General features: G+C 34.4%; 1 protein-coding gene across 6 annotated transcripts in view; it reads right to left on the bottom strand.

Annotated features, from left to right (window-relative positions):
- Nucleotides 1-15374, bottom strand: part of PLXDC2 (plexin domain containing 2) — a 421308-nt gene that overhangs the window by 141388 nt on the left and 264546 nt on the right. For all 6 annotated transcript variants that reach the window (XM_082385510.1, XM_082385512.1, XM_082385511.1 and 3 more), the window contains one exon: nt 3349-3467. In XM_082385510.1, the coding sequence (XP_082241636.1) occupies nt 3349-3467 (119 nt within the window). The remainder of the gene's footprint in view (nt 1-3348; nt 3468-15374) is intronic.

Below are 15374 nucleotides of genomic sequence, written 5' to 3'. Positions count from 1 at the left end.
GAATATAGATGACAAGATGGTTAATTTCATTAGGTAATTAAATCTATGCAAAAGAAACAAATGGATACCCTGAAATTGAAAAAATGTATTAAAGTGAATGGTTGATGATTTGAGAGGAAACTTTTGAAAAAAATATGTTTTTTGTGTTTTGACTTCCATCCTAAGTAAACTGTATCTTTGAAATTAACTAAAATAAACAGCTGTGTAGCAATAAGGGCCTATAACTTAAAACATAATTTCAAATCTTTGGTTGAATAATACAGAGCTATAATCTTGGGAGAGGTTACTTAATTATTTAAAGGAATCTGTGTCCCCACTACTTCTCCCACCAGTATGGTTAAGAGAACACTGTGACTTTGTGGAGGATCATTAAATTCTTTGAACAAATCTGTATTTACTCTGATTTCAAACAGCAGTAGTAACTGCCCTATCTCAATCTCATTAAGATTGTTATAAGTACAAATGTATTTTCTAATTTATTGATCATTATTTATCACAGTCTGCACTGTGAAAAGTTATGCTGTTGGAGACATGACTGCATATGGAACATGACAGAATTGGAGGTCATCTGAGTGGTTAGTATGGGCAGTTGGCACATTAAGAGTTACTAAGAGAAACATAATTAACTACTGGAATAAATCATTTGAGGGTAATAAAAGTGAAATTTGTGTCAAAAATGTATTCAATGAAATACTAATTTTACTCCATGTTGAGTAAAATTATTAGTAGTTTCTGAATAAATCAGAATTTTTCTTCTCACTCATGTAAAATATAATAAAATAAAACAAAGCTGGCATTAATCAGTTAAAAGCAACTAATTAGAGTAAGAACTGCACTTACCTTCCAACCTATAACTTTGCTTCGGTATATTTAATCTGAACAGGAATACAAAATTATACTCCTTGTATTCTTAGGTTCTTACAATTTCATTAGCTCTATAGCTTAATTAGGAATACTTCTCCTGACTTTATGGGACTGTAATTGTGTAATATATGGGAGTCATATAAAAAGATTATTAAACACCAAACATTAACAAATATTTATTGGAAAAAAACAAATGAGAAATAGATTTGTGACTTGTTTTACATAATCTCCTTGGGAAAGAAAAAAATGTTGAGGTATCTTGGGGTCACCAAATTAAGGTTTTTTGTTCTGGATTTGTCCTTAACTAGCGCTGTAAACTCAAGCATGTCATTTAACCTTTCTGATTGTCTGCTTAGCTATAAAATAAAGATAAATTGTGTATGATCTAACTCCATAATTAAGCCACACACATTTATTAAACACCTTTTATGTGCCAGTGCCTTTGTGAAAGGCTAAGAATATTAAGAATATAAGATACTGTTGAAGAATTGAAAACTATAATGTATGTTAAAGCACATTGTCAAGGATAATACATTATGTAAAGAACACGATTTTATGCTATTTAAATTATAAATATTTTTCTAGAAAGGCCAGGAGCACCTAGCTCTCACCTCAAATGCATGGGGATCCTTATTGTGGCAAATTTTACAAATAGAAATTTGCCTCAGCAAAATAAAATACATGACAGTTATCAGGAAGCAAAGAGGTAGAATAGGAAATAACTAACTGTTTTTTAACCAAGACAGAGAAAGGACAGCAAGGCAAATAATAAAGTAGTGATTTCTTTAGAACTCTAAATTCAGAAGGACTGATAGTCTGGAAATATTAAGGAAGTGTTAAAATTGCCTGTCAGCTTAATATTCCCATGACAAAACAGGAAAACCATAATGGAAAACTTCTCTTTGATTAAATAAAGAAAAGAAAAGGACATTTTAAAAACACCAACCTCACTACAAAGAGAGAATAGGAAAAATAAACTGTTGCTCTGCAATGTGAGACACTCGTTGAGAACAGTATAAACAAAGATGACAATTTTGATAATAAAGACTAGAGAGAGAGACCACAATAAGAACACAAACCTCTGTTTTGACAAAGCCTACAATTAGTGAGATTTTAGATTCTAGACTTACTGACTCTGCCTGTTTCCAGAAATTTTACCACTGTTGGTTAAAATGTTGAAAATAATATTCCATAACATCATTCTGCAGTCCCAGCAATACACTAGATTACAATGAAAACTAGAATGAGTCCCTTTGAGCAACACTGTCTCAGCTTCCAGGGAGTGTGATATAAGGATATGGTGGGCTATGATACCAAAACATAGCTCTGGATAAGGAAGCACCAAGCAGAACAGATCTTACATTATATTCTGTGTATACTATTGCCCCAAGTAAATGATTAATTCCACACAGAAGAATTCTTCAAAAGAGTGGAAACATTTAACATGGTTATGAGATTTACAAAAGTTGGCCTGTTGAGTTGAAATACAACCATCCCTCACTTTATAGAAAAGATAGATTTCAGAAGACATGACCAAAGTGAATCCTTTTTAAATTGTCAGCATCTTTTTAATAGCCAGGGATTCATTTCCCAAGGGAAAAATAACCCTTCAATTGAAAATAAGATGTTGAGTCTGTATTATTATAAATACCCATTAATCCATGGGTTAATAATGCCCCTTATCAATTCACATTGTGACTATTGACTGCCTAAAACATCACATCTGATATATTATTCTTATATTCTTTATTTTCTTCCCCCAAAGTTTAGGTTGTCTAATAGACCTTAATTACACTGTCAATAGAGTTTTAAACCAAACATGCTATTATTCTAATTTAGACGTTCTGTAAATTAAAGGCTACAATTTAGTCAATTTCCATTCCCTGTCAATTTGGTAAAATGAAACAAACTAAGTTTAAATTTCTTTATTCTTTCTGTCACTTTGATCTCTAATTAATCTTTCCTATCAGGTGGCAATAAACATTGGCCAAAGGGATTGTGGACTCAGCTGTCGTGAATACTTTCAGTATTGGGTCATTGAGCCACACAAGACTTCATGTCTATTAACACTTTTGAAATTATAGCCAAAAAATGTCAAAGAAGTTGACAAGGCAAAAACAAATAAATAGTATAAATATAAGTAATCAGATTTAGATGAAAATCCTTCCAAATTGGAAATATTTTTTCTTAGAGATATTTCATTATACTACCACAAGAATATAATTATTTAATAATTTTATGAAATTCATGGGTCAGAATGCCAAGGATATCAGAATGCAAAATAAAACAAAACCCAAAGAATTAACAATTAGTGCTACTCGGTAGATTTTAAAAATTTTATTTTTTTCAATAAAGCAAAAGAAACCAAGAGGTGAGAAAATGATCTGAGGTTCATGACTGTAAAATGTCCTTTTCTTGACACTTGGAGGAAAAGATAGAGAGGTCAAGGTCAATAGGGAAGGAAATTATCAATACATTACTTACTTCCTTATATCCGAAGATGATGCGTCCATCCATGAGGAGGGTTGCTTGGAATGTGAAGCTTCCCAGGTTGTAATTATCCTGGAGATGCACGTGGTCCCACTGGACAACAAGCGCTGTGCCTAGAAACCCCATTGGAACAAAAGAAATGCAGTGAGAAAAATGTATCAATCAATTCTGGTGGGAATCTTCACAAATCATGGATCTAACCTTCACATCTAGTAGCTGTGCTACTTGAATTTTACATAGTTAACTGGATTTCTGTTACTGAAATAGCATTTGGGATATTTTTTAAAGAATTGAGTATTCTCTAAATATTTGGTAAAATCTAACCTCATACTGAGGTTAATATTGAGCCCAGTATGGGGGAATTTTGCCTTAGGAAGTCCATTAATGTTAATGGGTACTGTCTGCTTAAATTTCCATGAGCCACTTTCAAAATGCAACCCAAGTGGCTGGAATGAACTTCAAATACATTTGACAAATGCTGAGAGAGAAAGGAACACATTCAGGGAAGCTAGAATCAGACTTGAAAATGTCTATTTCATACTTAGAATTATACTCTTCCATGCTAAAGAAATTTCTTTAACACTCATGGGAATTTTCTTCTTTAATTCACAATGTCTGCATTTCTTTGTTGTACTGCTTCTAAAAGGTTGCAAGGTAGCTTAAAGGGCCTCAGGCTAACATTTCTGAAGCCCCTTTAAGTACAATGGGATGAATCTTCAGTGCTATATATCATATTCTGATGAGTCTATCTGCCAGTGTTTATTATAAAAGTATTAACATGAAATAGTAATTGAAACACAGTTTAATAGCCACCAATGAGAATTTATATTTTGTTTTGTTTTTTTTCGTCAGTGTTTCTCTTTTAGGTCTTATTTATATTTATTTATTTATTTTACTGGGGTACATATAGTTGTTTTACAACATTGTGTTAGTTTCTACTGTACAGCAAAGTGGAGTTCCCTTTGCTATACAGCAGGTTCTCATTAGTTATCTATTTTATATGTATTAGTGTATATGTCAATCCCAATCTCCCAACTCATCCCACCACCCCTCTTTCCCCCCTTGGTGTCCATACGTTTGTTCTCTACATCTGTGTCTCTATTTCTGCCTTGCAAACAGGTTCATCTGTACCATTTTTCTAGATTCCACATATATGCGTTAATATACGATACTTGTTTTCTCTTTCTGACTTACTTCACTCTGTATGACAGTCTTTAGGTCAGTCCATGTCTCTATAAATGACCCAATTTTGTTCCTTTTTATGGCTGAGTAATATTCCATTGTATATATGTACCACAACTTCTTTATCCATTCGTCTGTCGATGGGCATTTAGGTTGCTTCCATGACCTGGCTATTGTAAATAGTGCTGCAATGAACATCGGAGTTCATGTGTCTTTTTGAGTTATGGTTTTCTCAGGGTATATGCCCAGTAGTGGGATTGCTGGGTCATATGGTAATTCTATTTTTAGTTTTTTAAGGAACCTCCATACTGTTCTCCATAGTGGCTGTATTAATTTACTTCCCACCAACAGTGCAAAAGGGTTCTCTTTTCTCCACACCCTCTCCAGCATTTATTGTTTGTAGATTTTTTGATGATGGCCATTCTGACTGGTATGAGATGATTACTCACTGCAGTTTTGATTTGCATTTCTCTAATAATTAGTGATGTTGAGCATCTTTTCATGTGTTTGTTGGCCATCTGTATATCTTCTTTGAAGAAATGTCTATTCAGGTCTTCCGCCCATTTTTTGATTGGGTTGTTTGTTTTTTTAATATTGTTCTGCATGAGCTGTTTGTATATTTTGGAGATTAATCCTTTGTCTGTTGATTCGTTTGCAATTATTTTCTCCCATTCTGAGAGTTGTCTTTTCATCTTGTTTATGGTTTGCTTTGCTGTGCGGAAGCTTTTAAGTTTCATTAGGTCCCATTTGTTTATTTTTGTTTTTATTTCCTACTCTTGAAGGCAGGTCAAAAAAGATCTTGCTGTGATTTATGTCAGAGTGTTCTTCCTATGTTTTCCTCTAAGAGTTTTATAGTTTCCGGTCTTACATTTAGGTCTTTAATCCATTTTGAGTTTATTTTTGTTTATTGTGTTAGGGAGTGTTCTAATTTCATTAACTGACACTGTTTATTCTTTTTTATTTTTTTAAGAAAACAAATGAGCAGCTAAGACGTTTGCTTAGCTCTAAGTATTGGATTTTCTAATCTTTTAAAAAATCTTGTTGCCAAAAAATGATGTACAGAAATGAAACTCACAGAACTAAGACAGCATAACTTATCTCCCAGGTCAGTAAGTATATGATTAAAAAGAAAAAAACAATCAATATTGCATGACAGAGCTTTTGGGCTAGTGAAGATGTGGAGATGCTAGGGGAGTAGAGTGCCCAGAGAGGGCCTGGACGCTCCATACCCTTTCCCACGTACTTTGCCCTATACACTTCTTCTGTCTGACTTCCTGAGTTCATTCCTGTACCAGGTGATTGAAGTAGACCAGAACACTGTCATTACTGTGTTTTTGAGTATAACTTAATGCTGAGATCTTCTGACCAAGATGGCAGCATAGGAGGCTCCTGACTTCCCCTCTTCCCATGGATACACTGAATGTACAGCTACACAAGGAGCAATTTCCTTTGAGAGAAATCCAAAATTAGCTGAGTGACTGCTATACATGAGGCGACTGAGAAAATACCCATAATGAAACTGCACACATCTAGGTGCTTACTGTGATCCTCTGGAGCCCAGAAGAGCCAGTGGGTACTTCCCCTACCTTGTTCCTTTGGCTCAGTCCAAGGATAAAACCAAGTCACCAGCATCTCTCTGGAAGGAGCTTGCACACATGTCTGGCACCCAGCTTTTGTGGCTGCCACCTGAGGACAGGCCCCCAGGTCATCTTGCTCTGAGAGACAATGGGGTTTGCATTCATGAGTCCCACAGGACGGCAGCACACAAAGAAGCAATTGTTAATAGGCACACCTGTGAGCACATGCATCACTTGCATTGGCTATCCCCTCAAGGCTCAGTACAGAGGGAGCAGACAAAATACCTGTCTCCCAGTTTATCCCTGGAGAGGATTTGACTGCATACTTTTCCAGTATGTTGTTGCCTGAGGGACTGCCAACAAATCTAGGTGCTGACTGCCATCTTCCCCTTTGGGAAACTGATGGCTCTTGGCACACCCTAAACTACTGGATGTCACTGAGAACAAAGATGATGCCTTGAACAATCACAAAGGTTTGAAAGGCAACCAGGAGCTTGAGCCAAGCTGATTGATGAAGTTTATGTCGTACAGAAAACCACTCTGACAAGATTGGAAGAGGTAGCTATTTATCTGATGTACAAAAACTAACAGTGAGTAAAGAAAAATGAAGAAACAGGGGATATGTTCCAAACAAAAAACAAGATAAATCTCTAGAAACTGATCTTAATGAAACAGAAGTAAGTGATTTACCCAAAATGAGTTCAAAATAACAGTCATAAATATGCTCACTGGACTTCCCTGGCGGTCCAGTGGTGAAGATTCTGCGCTTCCATTGCAGGGGGCACAGGTTTGATCCCTGGTTGGGGGACCAAGATCCCATATGCCACACAATGCAGCCAAAAAACAAAAAAAAGATGCTCATTGAGGTCAGGAGAGCAATGCAGGAACAAAGTGAGAATTCCAACAAAGAGACAGAAAATATAAAATGTACTAAATAGAAATCATAGTACCGAAGAATACAATAACTGACTGGAAGTTTTAATAGAGGGGTTTAACAACAGACTATATCAAGTAAAAGAAAAGATCAATGCCTTTGAAAACATATCAGCAGAACTGATCCAATTAGAGGAGCAGAGAGAGGAAAAAAAAGAATGAAAAAGAGTGAAGATAGCTTAAGGGACATATGGGACACCATCAAGTAGACCAATATTCACATTATAGGGATTTCGGAATGAGAAGAGAGAGAGAAAGGGGCAGAAGTATTATTCAAATAGGACTTCCCAGGTGGCACAGTGGTTAAGAATCTGTCTGCCAATGCAGGGGACACGGGTTCGAGCCCTGGTCTGGGAAGGTCCCACATGCCGCAGAGCAACTAAGCCCGTGCACCACAACTACTGAGCCTGTGTTCTAGAGCCTGCAAACCACAACTACTGAGCCCACGTGCCTAGAGCCCATGCTCTGCAACAAGAGAAGCCACCTCAATGAGAAGCCCGTGCACCACAACGAAGATTAGCCCCGCTCGCCACAACTAGAGAAAGTGTGCGGCAATAAAGACCCAACGCAGCCAAAAATAAATAAATAAATAAAAAATAAAAAGATTATTCGAAGAACTAATGGCTGAAAACTTCCTTAACCTGGGGAAAAAAACAGACATCCAGATCCAGAAAGCTCAAAAATACCAAAAAAAAATGAATCATAAGGGATTTACACTGAAACACATTATAATCAAATTATCAGAAGTTAACAACAAGGGAAGAATCTTAAAAGCAAGAAGAGAAAAGAAATTTGTTACCTACAAGGGAAATTTTAACGACTGTTAGTAGATTTTTCTGCAGAAACCTTGCAGGCAAGAGAGAGTGGGGTGAGGTATTCGAAGTGCTGAAAGAAAAAACCTGCTAACCAAGAGTACTTTATTAAGAAAAGTTGTTCTTCAGAATTAAAAGAGAGATAAAGAAATTTCCAGACAAACAAAAGCTGAAAAAGTTCTTTACCACTAGACCAGACTTATAAGAAATGTTAAAGGGAGTTCTTCAAGCTAAAATGAAAGAATGCTAGTAAGTAACAAGAAATATATATATAAAAAAAAAACTCACCAGTAAAGGTAAATATATAGTTAAATTCAGAATACTCTTATCATAATGGTGGTGGAAAAATCACTTATAACTCTAGTATAAAGGTTAAAAGACAAAAGTTTTAAAAATAACTCTAACTACAATAGTTTGTTAGTGGATATGCAATATAAAAAGTTATAAATTGTGATATCAAAAACATAAAATATGGTGGAAGGTGTAAAAATGTAGAGCTTCTGTATGAGTTTGAAGTTAGTTGTTATCAGCTTAAAATTGATTGTATAAGATGTTTTATGTAAGCCTCATAGTAACCACAGATCAAATACTTACACACAGAAGATAAAGTACAATGAATTGAAGCATACCACTACAGAAAATCAAATCACAAAGGAGAGTGAGAGAAAGAAAGGAACAAAGGAATTACAAAACAGCCAGAAAACAACTACCAAAATGGCAATAGTAAACCATACCTATCATTAGTTACTTTAAATGTAGATGGACTAAATTCTCCAATCAAAAGACACAGACTGGGTTAAGAGTTTAAGAAACAGACTTAACTATATGCTGCCCACAGACACTCACTTCAGTTTTAAGAACACACATCGATTAAAAGTAAAGGTATGGAAAAAGATGTTCCATGCAAATGGAAACCAAAAGAAAACAGAGGTAGGTATACTTATGCCAGAAAAGTAGACTTTTAAGCCAAAACTTGTAACAAGAGACAAAGAAGGTCATTATTTAATAATAAAGAGGTCAATTCATCAACAGGATATTAACAATTGTAAATGTTTATAAATATTTATGCATCCAATCATAATACCTAAATATATAAAGCAAATATTAACAGATCTAAAGGCAGAAAGAGACAGCAATACAATAAAAATAGGGAACTTCATATCTCACTTTCAACAATGGATAGATCATTCAGACAGAAAATCAATATGGAAACATTGGACTTAAACTACATATTAGAGCAGGTGAACCTTACAGAAATACATAGAACATTTCATCAAACAGCAGCAGAATGCACATTTTACTGAAGTGCACATAAGGCATTCTCCAGGATAGATAATTTTTTTAGGCCACAAGACAAGTCTTAACAATTTTAAGAGACCTGAATTCATATCAGGCATCTTTTCTGACCAAAATGGTATAAAACTACAAATTAACAGCAGAAGGGAAACTGGAAAATCCACAAATACATGGAGATTAAAAAATATCCTCCTGAACAACCAGTGGGCCAAAGAAGAAATCAAAAGGGAAATCTAAAAATATCTTGAGATAAATGAAAATGGAAACAAAACATAAAACTTAAGGGATTCAGCAGAGGCAATTCTAAGAGGAAATTTATAGAGATAAATGCCTACATGAAGAAAAAAGAAAGATCTCAAAAAACAACCTAACTTTACAAATCAAGGAACTAAAAAAGAAGAACAAACCAAGCCCAAACTTAGCAGAAGAAGGAAATATCAAAGATCAGAATGGAAATAAAAGAAATGGAGACTAAAAAGATCCATTAGATAGATATCACTAGAATGATAGAAAAGATCAGTGAAACTAAGAGCTTTCTTAAGATAAAAAATTTGACAAAACTTTAGCTAGACTAAGAAAAAAAGAGAAAGTATAAATAAAATCAGAAATGAAAGAGGAGACACTACAACTGATAACACAGAAAACAAAGGATCATAAGAAACTGTTGTACTATGAATAATCATATGCCAACAAATTGGGCAACCTAGAAGATATGGCTAAATTCCTAGAAACATACCATCAATCAAGATTGAATCACAAAGAAACAGAAAATCTGAACAGACCAATTACAAGTAAGGAGATAGAATCAGTAATTATAAAAGTTCTGACAAAGAAAAATCCAGGACCAGATGGCTTCACTGGGGAAATTTACCAGACATTTAAAGAAGAATTAATACCAATTCTTATCAAAGTCTTCCAAAATAGAGAAGAGAGAACTTCCAAACTCATTTTTCAAGGCCAGCATTACCTTGATACCAAAGCCAAATGAGGACACTACAAGAAAAGAAACTTACAGACCAATATCGCCAATGAACATAGATCAAAAATACTCAACAAAATCTTAGCAAACCATATTCAACAGTACATTAAAAAGATCATATACCATGATCAAGCTGGATTTATTCCTGAGATGCAAGGATGTTCAACATACACAAATCAATCAATGTGATATGCCACATTAACAAAATGAAGGATAAAAATCATATGATGATCTCAATAGATGCAGAAAAAGCATCTGACAAAATTCAACGTCCTCTCATGATAAAAACTCTTAACAAATCAGGTATAGATAGAATGCATCTCAACAAAATAAAGTCCATATATGACAAGCCCATAGCTAACATCATACTTAAGGCTAACAAGATACTAAGCAGAAAGTTTTTCCTCTAAGATCAGGAAAAAGACAAGGACACCCACTCTCACCATTTTTATTCAACATAATACTGGAAATCCTAGCCAGAGCAATTAGACAAGGAAAAGAAATAAAAGGCATACAAATTGGAAAGGAAGAAGTAAAACTGTCACTATTTACAGATGCCTGTATTGTATATAGAAAACCCTAAAGACTCCAACAAAAAACTGTTAGAACTAATAAATGAATTCAGTAAGGTTGCGGGATACAAAATCAATATACAGAAATGTGTTGTGTTTCTATGTGCTAATAACAGACTATCAGAAAGGGAAATTAAGAAAAAAATCCCATTTACAATTGCATCAAGAAAATACCTAGGAATAAATTTAACCAAAGGGGTGAAAGTCCTGTATACTGAAAACTGTAAGACAATGATGAAAGAAACTGAAGAAGGCACAAATAAATGGAACGATATTTCATGTTCCTAGACTGGAAGAATTAATATTGTTAAAATGTCGATGCTACCCAAAACAATCTACAGATTCAATGCAATCCCTATCAAAATTCCAATAGCATTTTTCACAGAAATGAAAAAAATCCTAAAATTTGTATGGAACCACAAAAGACTCCAAATAGCCAAGCAATCTTGAGAAAGAAGAACAAAGCTGGAGGCATTATACTTTCTGATTTCAAAGTATATTACAAAGCTATAATAATCAAAACAGTATGGTTTTGGGATTAAGAAATAAAGACACATAGATCAATGGAACAGAGTACAGATCCCAGAAATAAATCCATGCTTATATGGTCAATTCATTTTCAATAATGGAGCCAAGAATATACAATGCGGAAGAACTGTTTCTCAACAAACTGGATAACTGTGCTGGGAAAACTGGATAGCCACATGCAAAAGAATATACCATACACAAAAATCAACTCAAAATGGATTAAAGACTTGAATGTTATACCTGAAATGTAAAACTCCTAGAAGAAAACATAGAGGGTAAGCTCCTTGACATAGGTCTTGGGAATGATATTTTGTATTTTGTATTTAACACCAAAAGCAAATGCAACAAAAGCAAAAATAAACAAGTTGGACTACATCAAACTAAAAATATTCTGCACGGCAAAAGAAACCATCAACAAAATGAAAAGGCAGCCTACAGAATAGGAGAAAATATTTGCAAACCATGTACCTAATAAGGGATTATATCCAAAATAAATAAGGAACTCACACAACTCAATAGCAAGAAAACAAATAACCCAATTAAAATATGGGCAAAGAACCTAAACAGTCATTTTTCCAAATAAGACATATAAATGGCCAAGAGGTTCATGAAAATGTGCTCAGCATCACTAATCATCAGAGAAATACAAATCAAAAGCACGAGACATCACCTCACACATGTTAAGATGCCTATTATCAAAAAGACAAGAGATAACAAATCCTGGAAAGGATGTAGAGGAAACAGAACCCTTATAGTCTGTTGGTGGAAACGTAACTGGAACAGACACTGAGCAAAACAGTATGGAATTTCCTCAAGAAATTAAAAATAGAAAACTACCATATGATCCGGGAATCCCACTACTGGGTGTATACCAAAGGAAACAAAATGACTGCCTTAGAGAGATATCTATACTCTCTTGTTCACTGCAGCATTATTTAAAGTAGCCAAAGTATGAAAACAACTTAAGTGTTCATCTATGGATGAACGGATAAAGAATATGTGGTATATATACACAATGGAATATTACTCAGCCTCAAAAAGAATGAAATCCTGCCTTTGTGACAACATGGATGTATCTGGAGGGCATTAAGCTAAGTGAAATAAGCCAAATAGAGAAAGAGAAAAACTGCATGGTATCACATACATGTGAAATCTAAAGACAAAACAAAACAAAGACAGTCGACCTCAAAGAAACAGATTTTAGAATGTCGGCTGCCAGGGACTAGGGTCTGGGGGAAATAGAGAGATGCTGACAAAAGGATACCAGCTTTCATTTATACAATGAATAAGGTCTGACGATCTAATGCATAACACGGTGACTACAGTTTCTAACACTGTACAATATAATTGAAATTTACTGAGAATAAACTTAAGTGTTCCCACCCGAAAAGAAAAAAGGTACATATGTGAGGTGATGAAAATATTAATTAACTTGAGGGAGGAAATTCTTTTGCAATGTATATATATATCAAATGATCACGTTATTCACTTTAAATATAGAAATCTATTTCCTTGAGGTAAAACTTTAGAAGTAAAAAAAACTTTTTTTTTTTTACTTTTACCTTGGTACTTTTAGTTATAAGCAGCACCCAAGACATACCCCTGTTGTAAGTGAAAACCCAGGTCTCTTCCTTCCACGGGCATCTCTGTATCTATACTACCATTTTTCTAAAAACTGGAAAAGGCAAGAGGACAATAATAGCCAGGAAACTTCCCATAATCGTAGAAGTAAACGGGTTTTCTGATCATGAAATTCCTCCTAACAAACACTTCTTTTCCTTCACATGTGTTCACAACTCTCAAGCTCTAGTCTCCTTCTTACTCACTAATTTCTATTAGACACTTTGACGGTGCAGAGGAAACACTGAAATAGAGGGCAGATGAGCTAGACTTATGTCCTGCCTCTAATACTTTGTGTGTGACCTTGGACACAATTAACCTGCTTGAACCTGTTTCTTCTACAACATGGGATGAATAATTCTTGCCTTCTAGGGATTTCTGCAATCAATCAAAAAATATATAGTTTCCTCAAATTCTTTGTGCACAAAGAGAGGTCTACCTAAATTGAGTAATTAAATGTTTTTAATGCAAATTCTGGTGACGATATTTTCAATACATTGTTAGTAGCAGACTTTTTAAAATAACACTAATTGTGCAAATATGTTTTATATTATGTAGTAGCACAGCTCCCCCAGCATTTAATTTAAATGGTTCTACTAGTAAGATTAGTTGAGTGTAAATGTTATCATTACATTTTAAAATTAACTATATGTCTCTATCTTGTTTTATCGAATAATCAATATATCAAATTTTACCTTTTATTACAAGTTGCTGAATCTAAAACTTTATGGTCTGCAGGTTAGTGAGAGTGGCTTTTAGAGATACGATCTTGTATTTCTCTAAGCAGCCCCTTACTCACATATTGCTTCCTAGGTAGTACCTAATATAGGAAGCAATTAGGTAAGTGAACCAAAAAGACACTTTCTTTGGTCATCAGCTATGATGTAGGAGAATAATCTGCCACGAGCAAACCTTGGAATTCACCAAAGAGCTGGTTTAGTGTGGTGCATCTCTTGGCTTATGACTGACAATCCTACACTGTTTCTCTGATGATGGGCACAAAATCTAGTGGTAAAGTTCCTCCTGGCAGAGCTGAAGTTGTAATTTAAGCTCATATAACAGACCACATGAGCTGCTGTACCATCCTATGTGCTTAATGGAACTGAGCAGTTGGAACTTAGTATCCCTAGGGTGATCAAACTGTCTAATCAGTAATGGATGCCAATTTCTTAATCTCCAAAATAAAAACAGGCAAGTAGGTTGATCTAGAGGCATTTAAGGTCACTATTAACTCCACATTTTCTGATTCTGTGCTTGATTAGGCTTCTGATCACTGTAAGACTTATGCTTTCTAATTTGCTATTTATGAGCCACCAAATTATTTTTCTAATAAAAGGGTTAGTTTTACAACTTCTCTAGTTTTTGTGCATTAATATTCTGTGACTCAGACTTCTAGGCTGGCTATAATATTTAGAAGCGTCGTCTGATTTTTAAAATCTAGTGCTTTAATACTTAGAAATATTATCTTAGAAGAAATGTTCTAAACTGCTGTCTCCTCTAGAGAAGTTTTTGCTTTCCTAAAATGTTGAGTTTCCCATCCTTAAGCATTCCTTCAATGATCCTAACCAATCAAAGTGGGAAATATTTCAGTAAGTTGCTATGGTATAAAAGGACTTTGTGAAGATCCTTACAATACTGAAAAGTGCTTCAATCATTTAATAAAACACAGGCAATTACTAGCTTTTATTATTATATTGTAAGAATGTAATATTCCCATTGGTTATCACACAGAAGATATTTCAATAAAGTAAAATACAGTAATTCTTGAGTATTCGTACTTTCACAACTCCCAGAATTAAAAATCATCTTACATACCTAATTTTTTCATGTATTCATTCATTGAATAATAAATTATTGAGGACCGACTGTGTATTGAGTTCTTGTGCCAGGTATTGAAGAGAAAATAATTTCTTATAAATAGTCAAAGTCCTTGTTTTTAAAGAATTTAGAATCCAGTTGAAGCGGCATACATTAATTTTTTAAAATCGTTTAAATAAAAGTAAAATTTAAATATTGAGCTACCTAGGCACATGGGTGTGTGAGAGAGCATATGGGGAAAGAGACTTAATATGCTTTATGATTTTGATGCTAACAGTCTAAAAATTTGGTCATCAGAAGCTTGTGCCCATGAGTAAATGTTCCCAACATCACCTAGTAAGTGACAAAGCTTGGAAAATACTCAACTTTCTTATTTACTTAGGGTAGATTCATTCTGTCTAGTAGGTCATGGGATAAGCTTCAGATAAGTTGCTCACTGTAGCTCTGTCTAAAGTATACTAACAATCTATTTGTACATCTTTGGGCCTTAGTACCTCAATTTTTTTAAGTGGGAGGACAGAGTAAAACAGTTCTTAAAATAATAGAAGGAAATAATTATTATGGCTAACATTTAGTATTACTTCATATTGGATCACACTTTGGTGTTATTCAAATTGTTTGAAATTCATTTCTCAAAGTGTACATCCAAGTGTGTTTAGTTTTCTTCCTCTTTTGCTATTTTGACCTGTAAAATGGCTTTATC

Source organism: Balaenoptera borealis (assembly GCF_965194805.1).
Source record: "Balaenoptera borealis genome assembly, chromosome: 3".
Lineage (NCBI taxonomy): Eukaryota > Metazoa > Chordata > Mammalia > Artiodactyla > Balaenopteridae > Balaenoptera > Balaenoptera borealis.
Note: the sequence above shows the minus strand (reverse complement) of the source record. Positions and strands in the feature narration are given on the sequence as shown.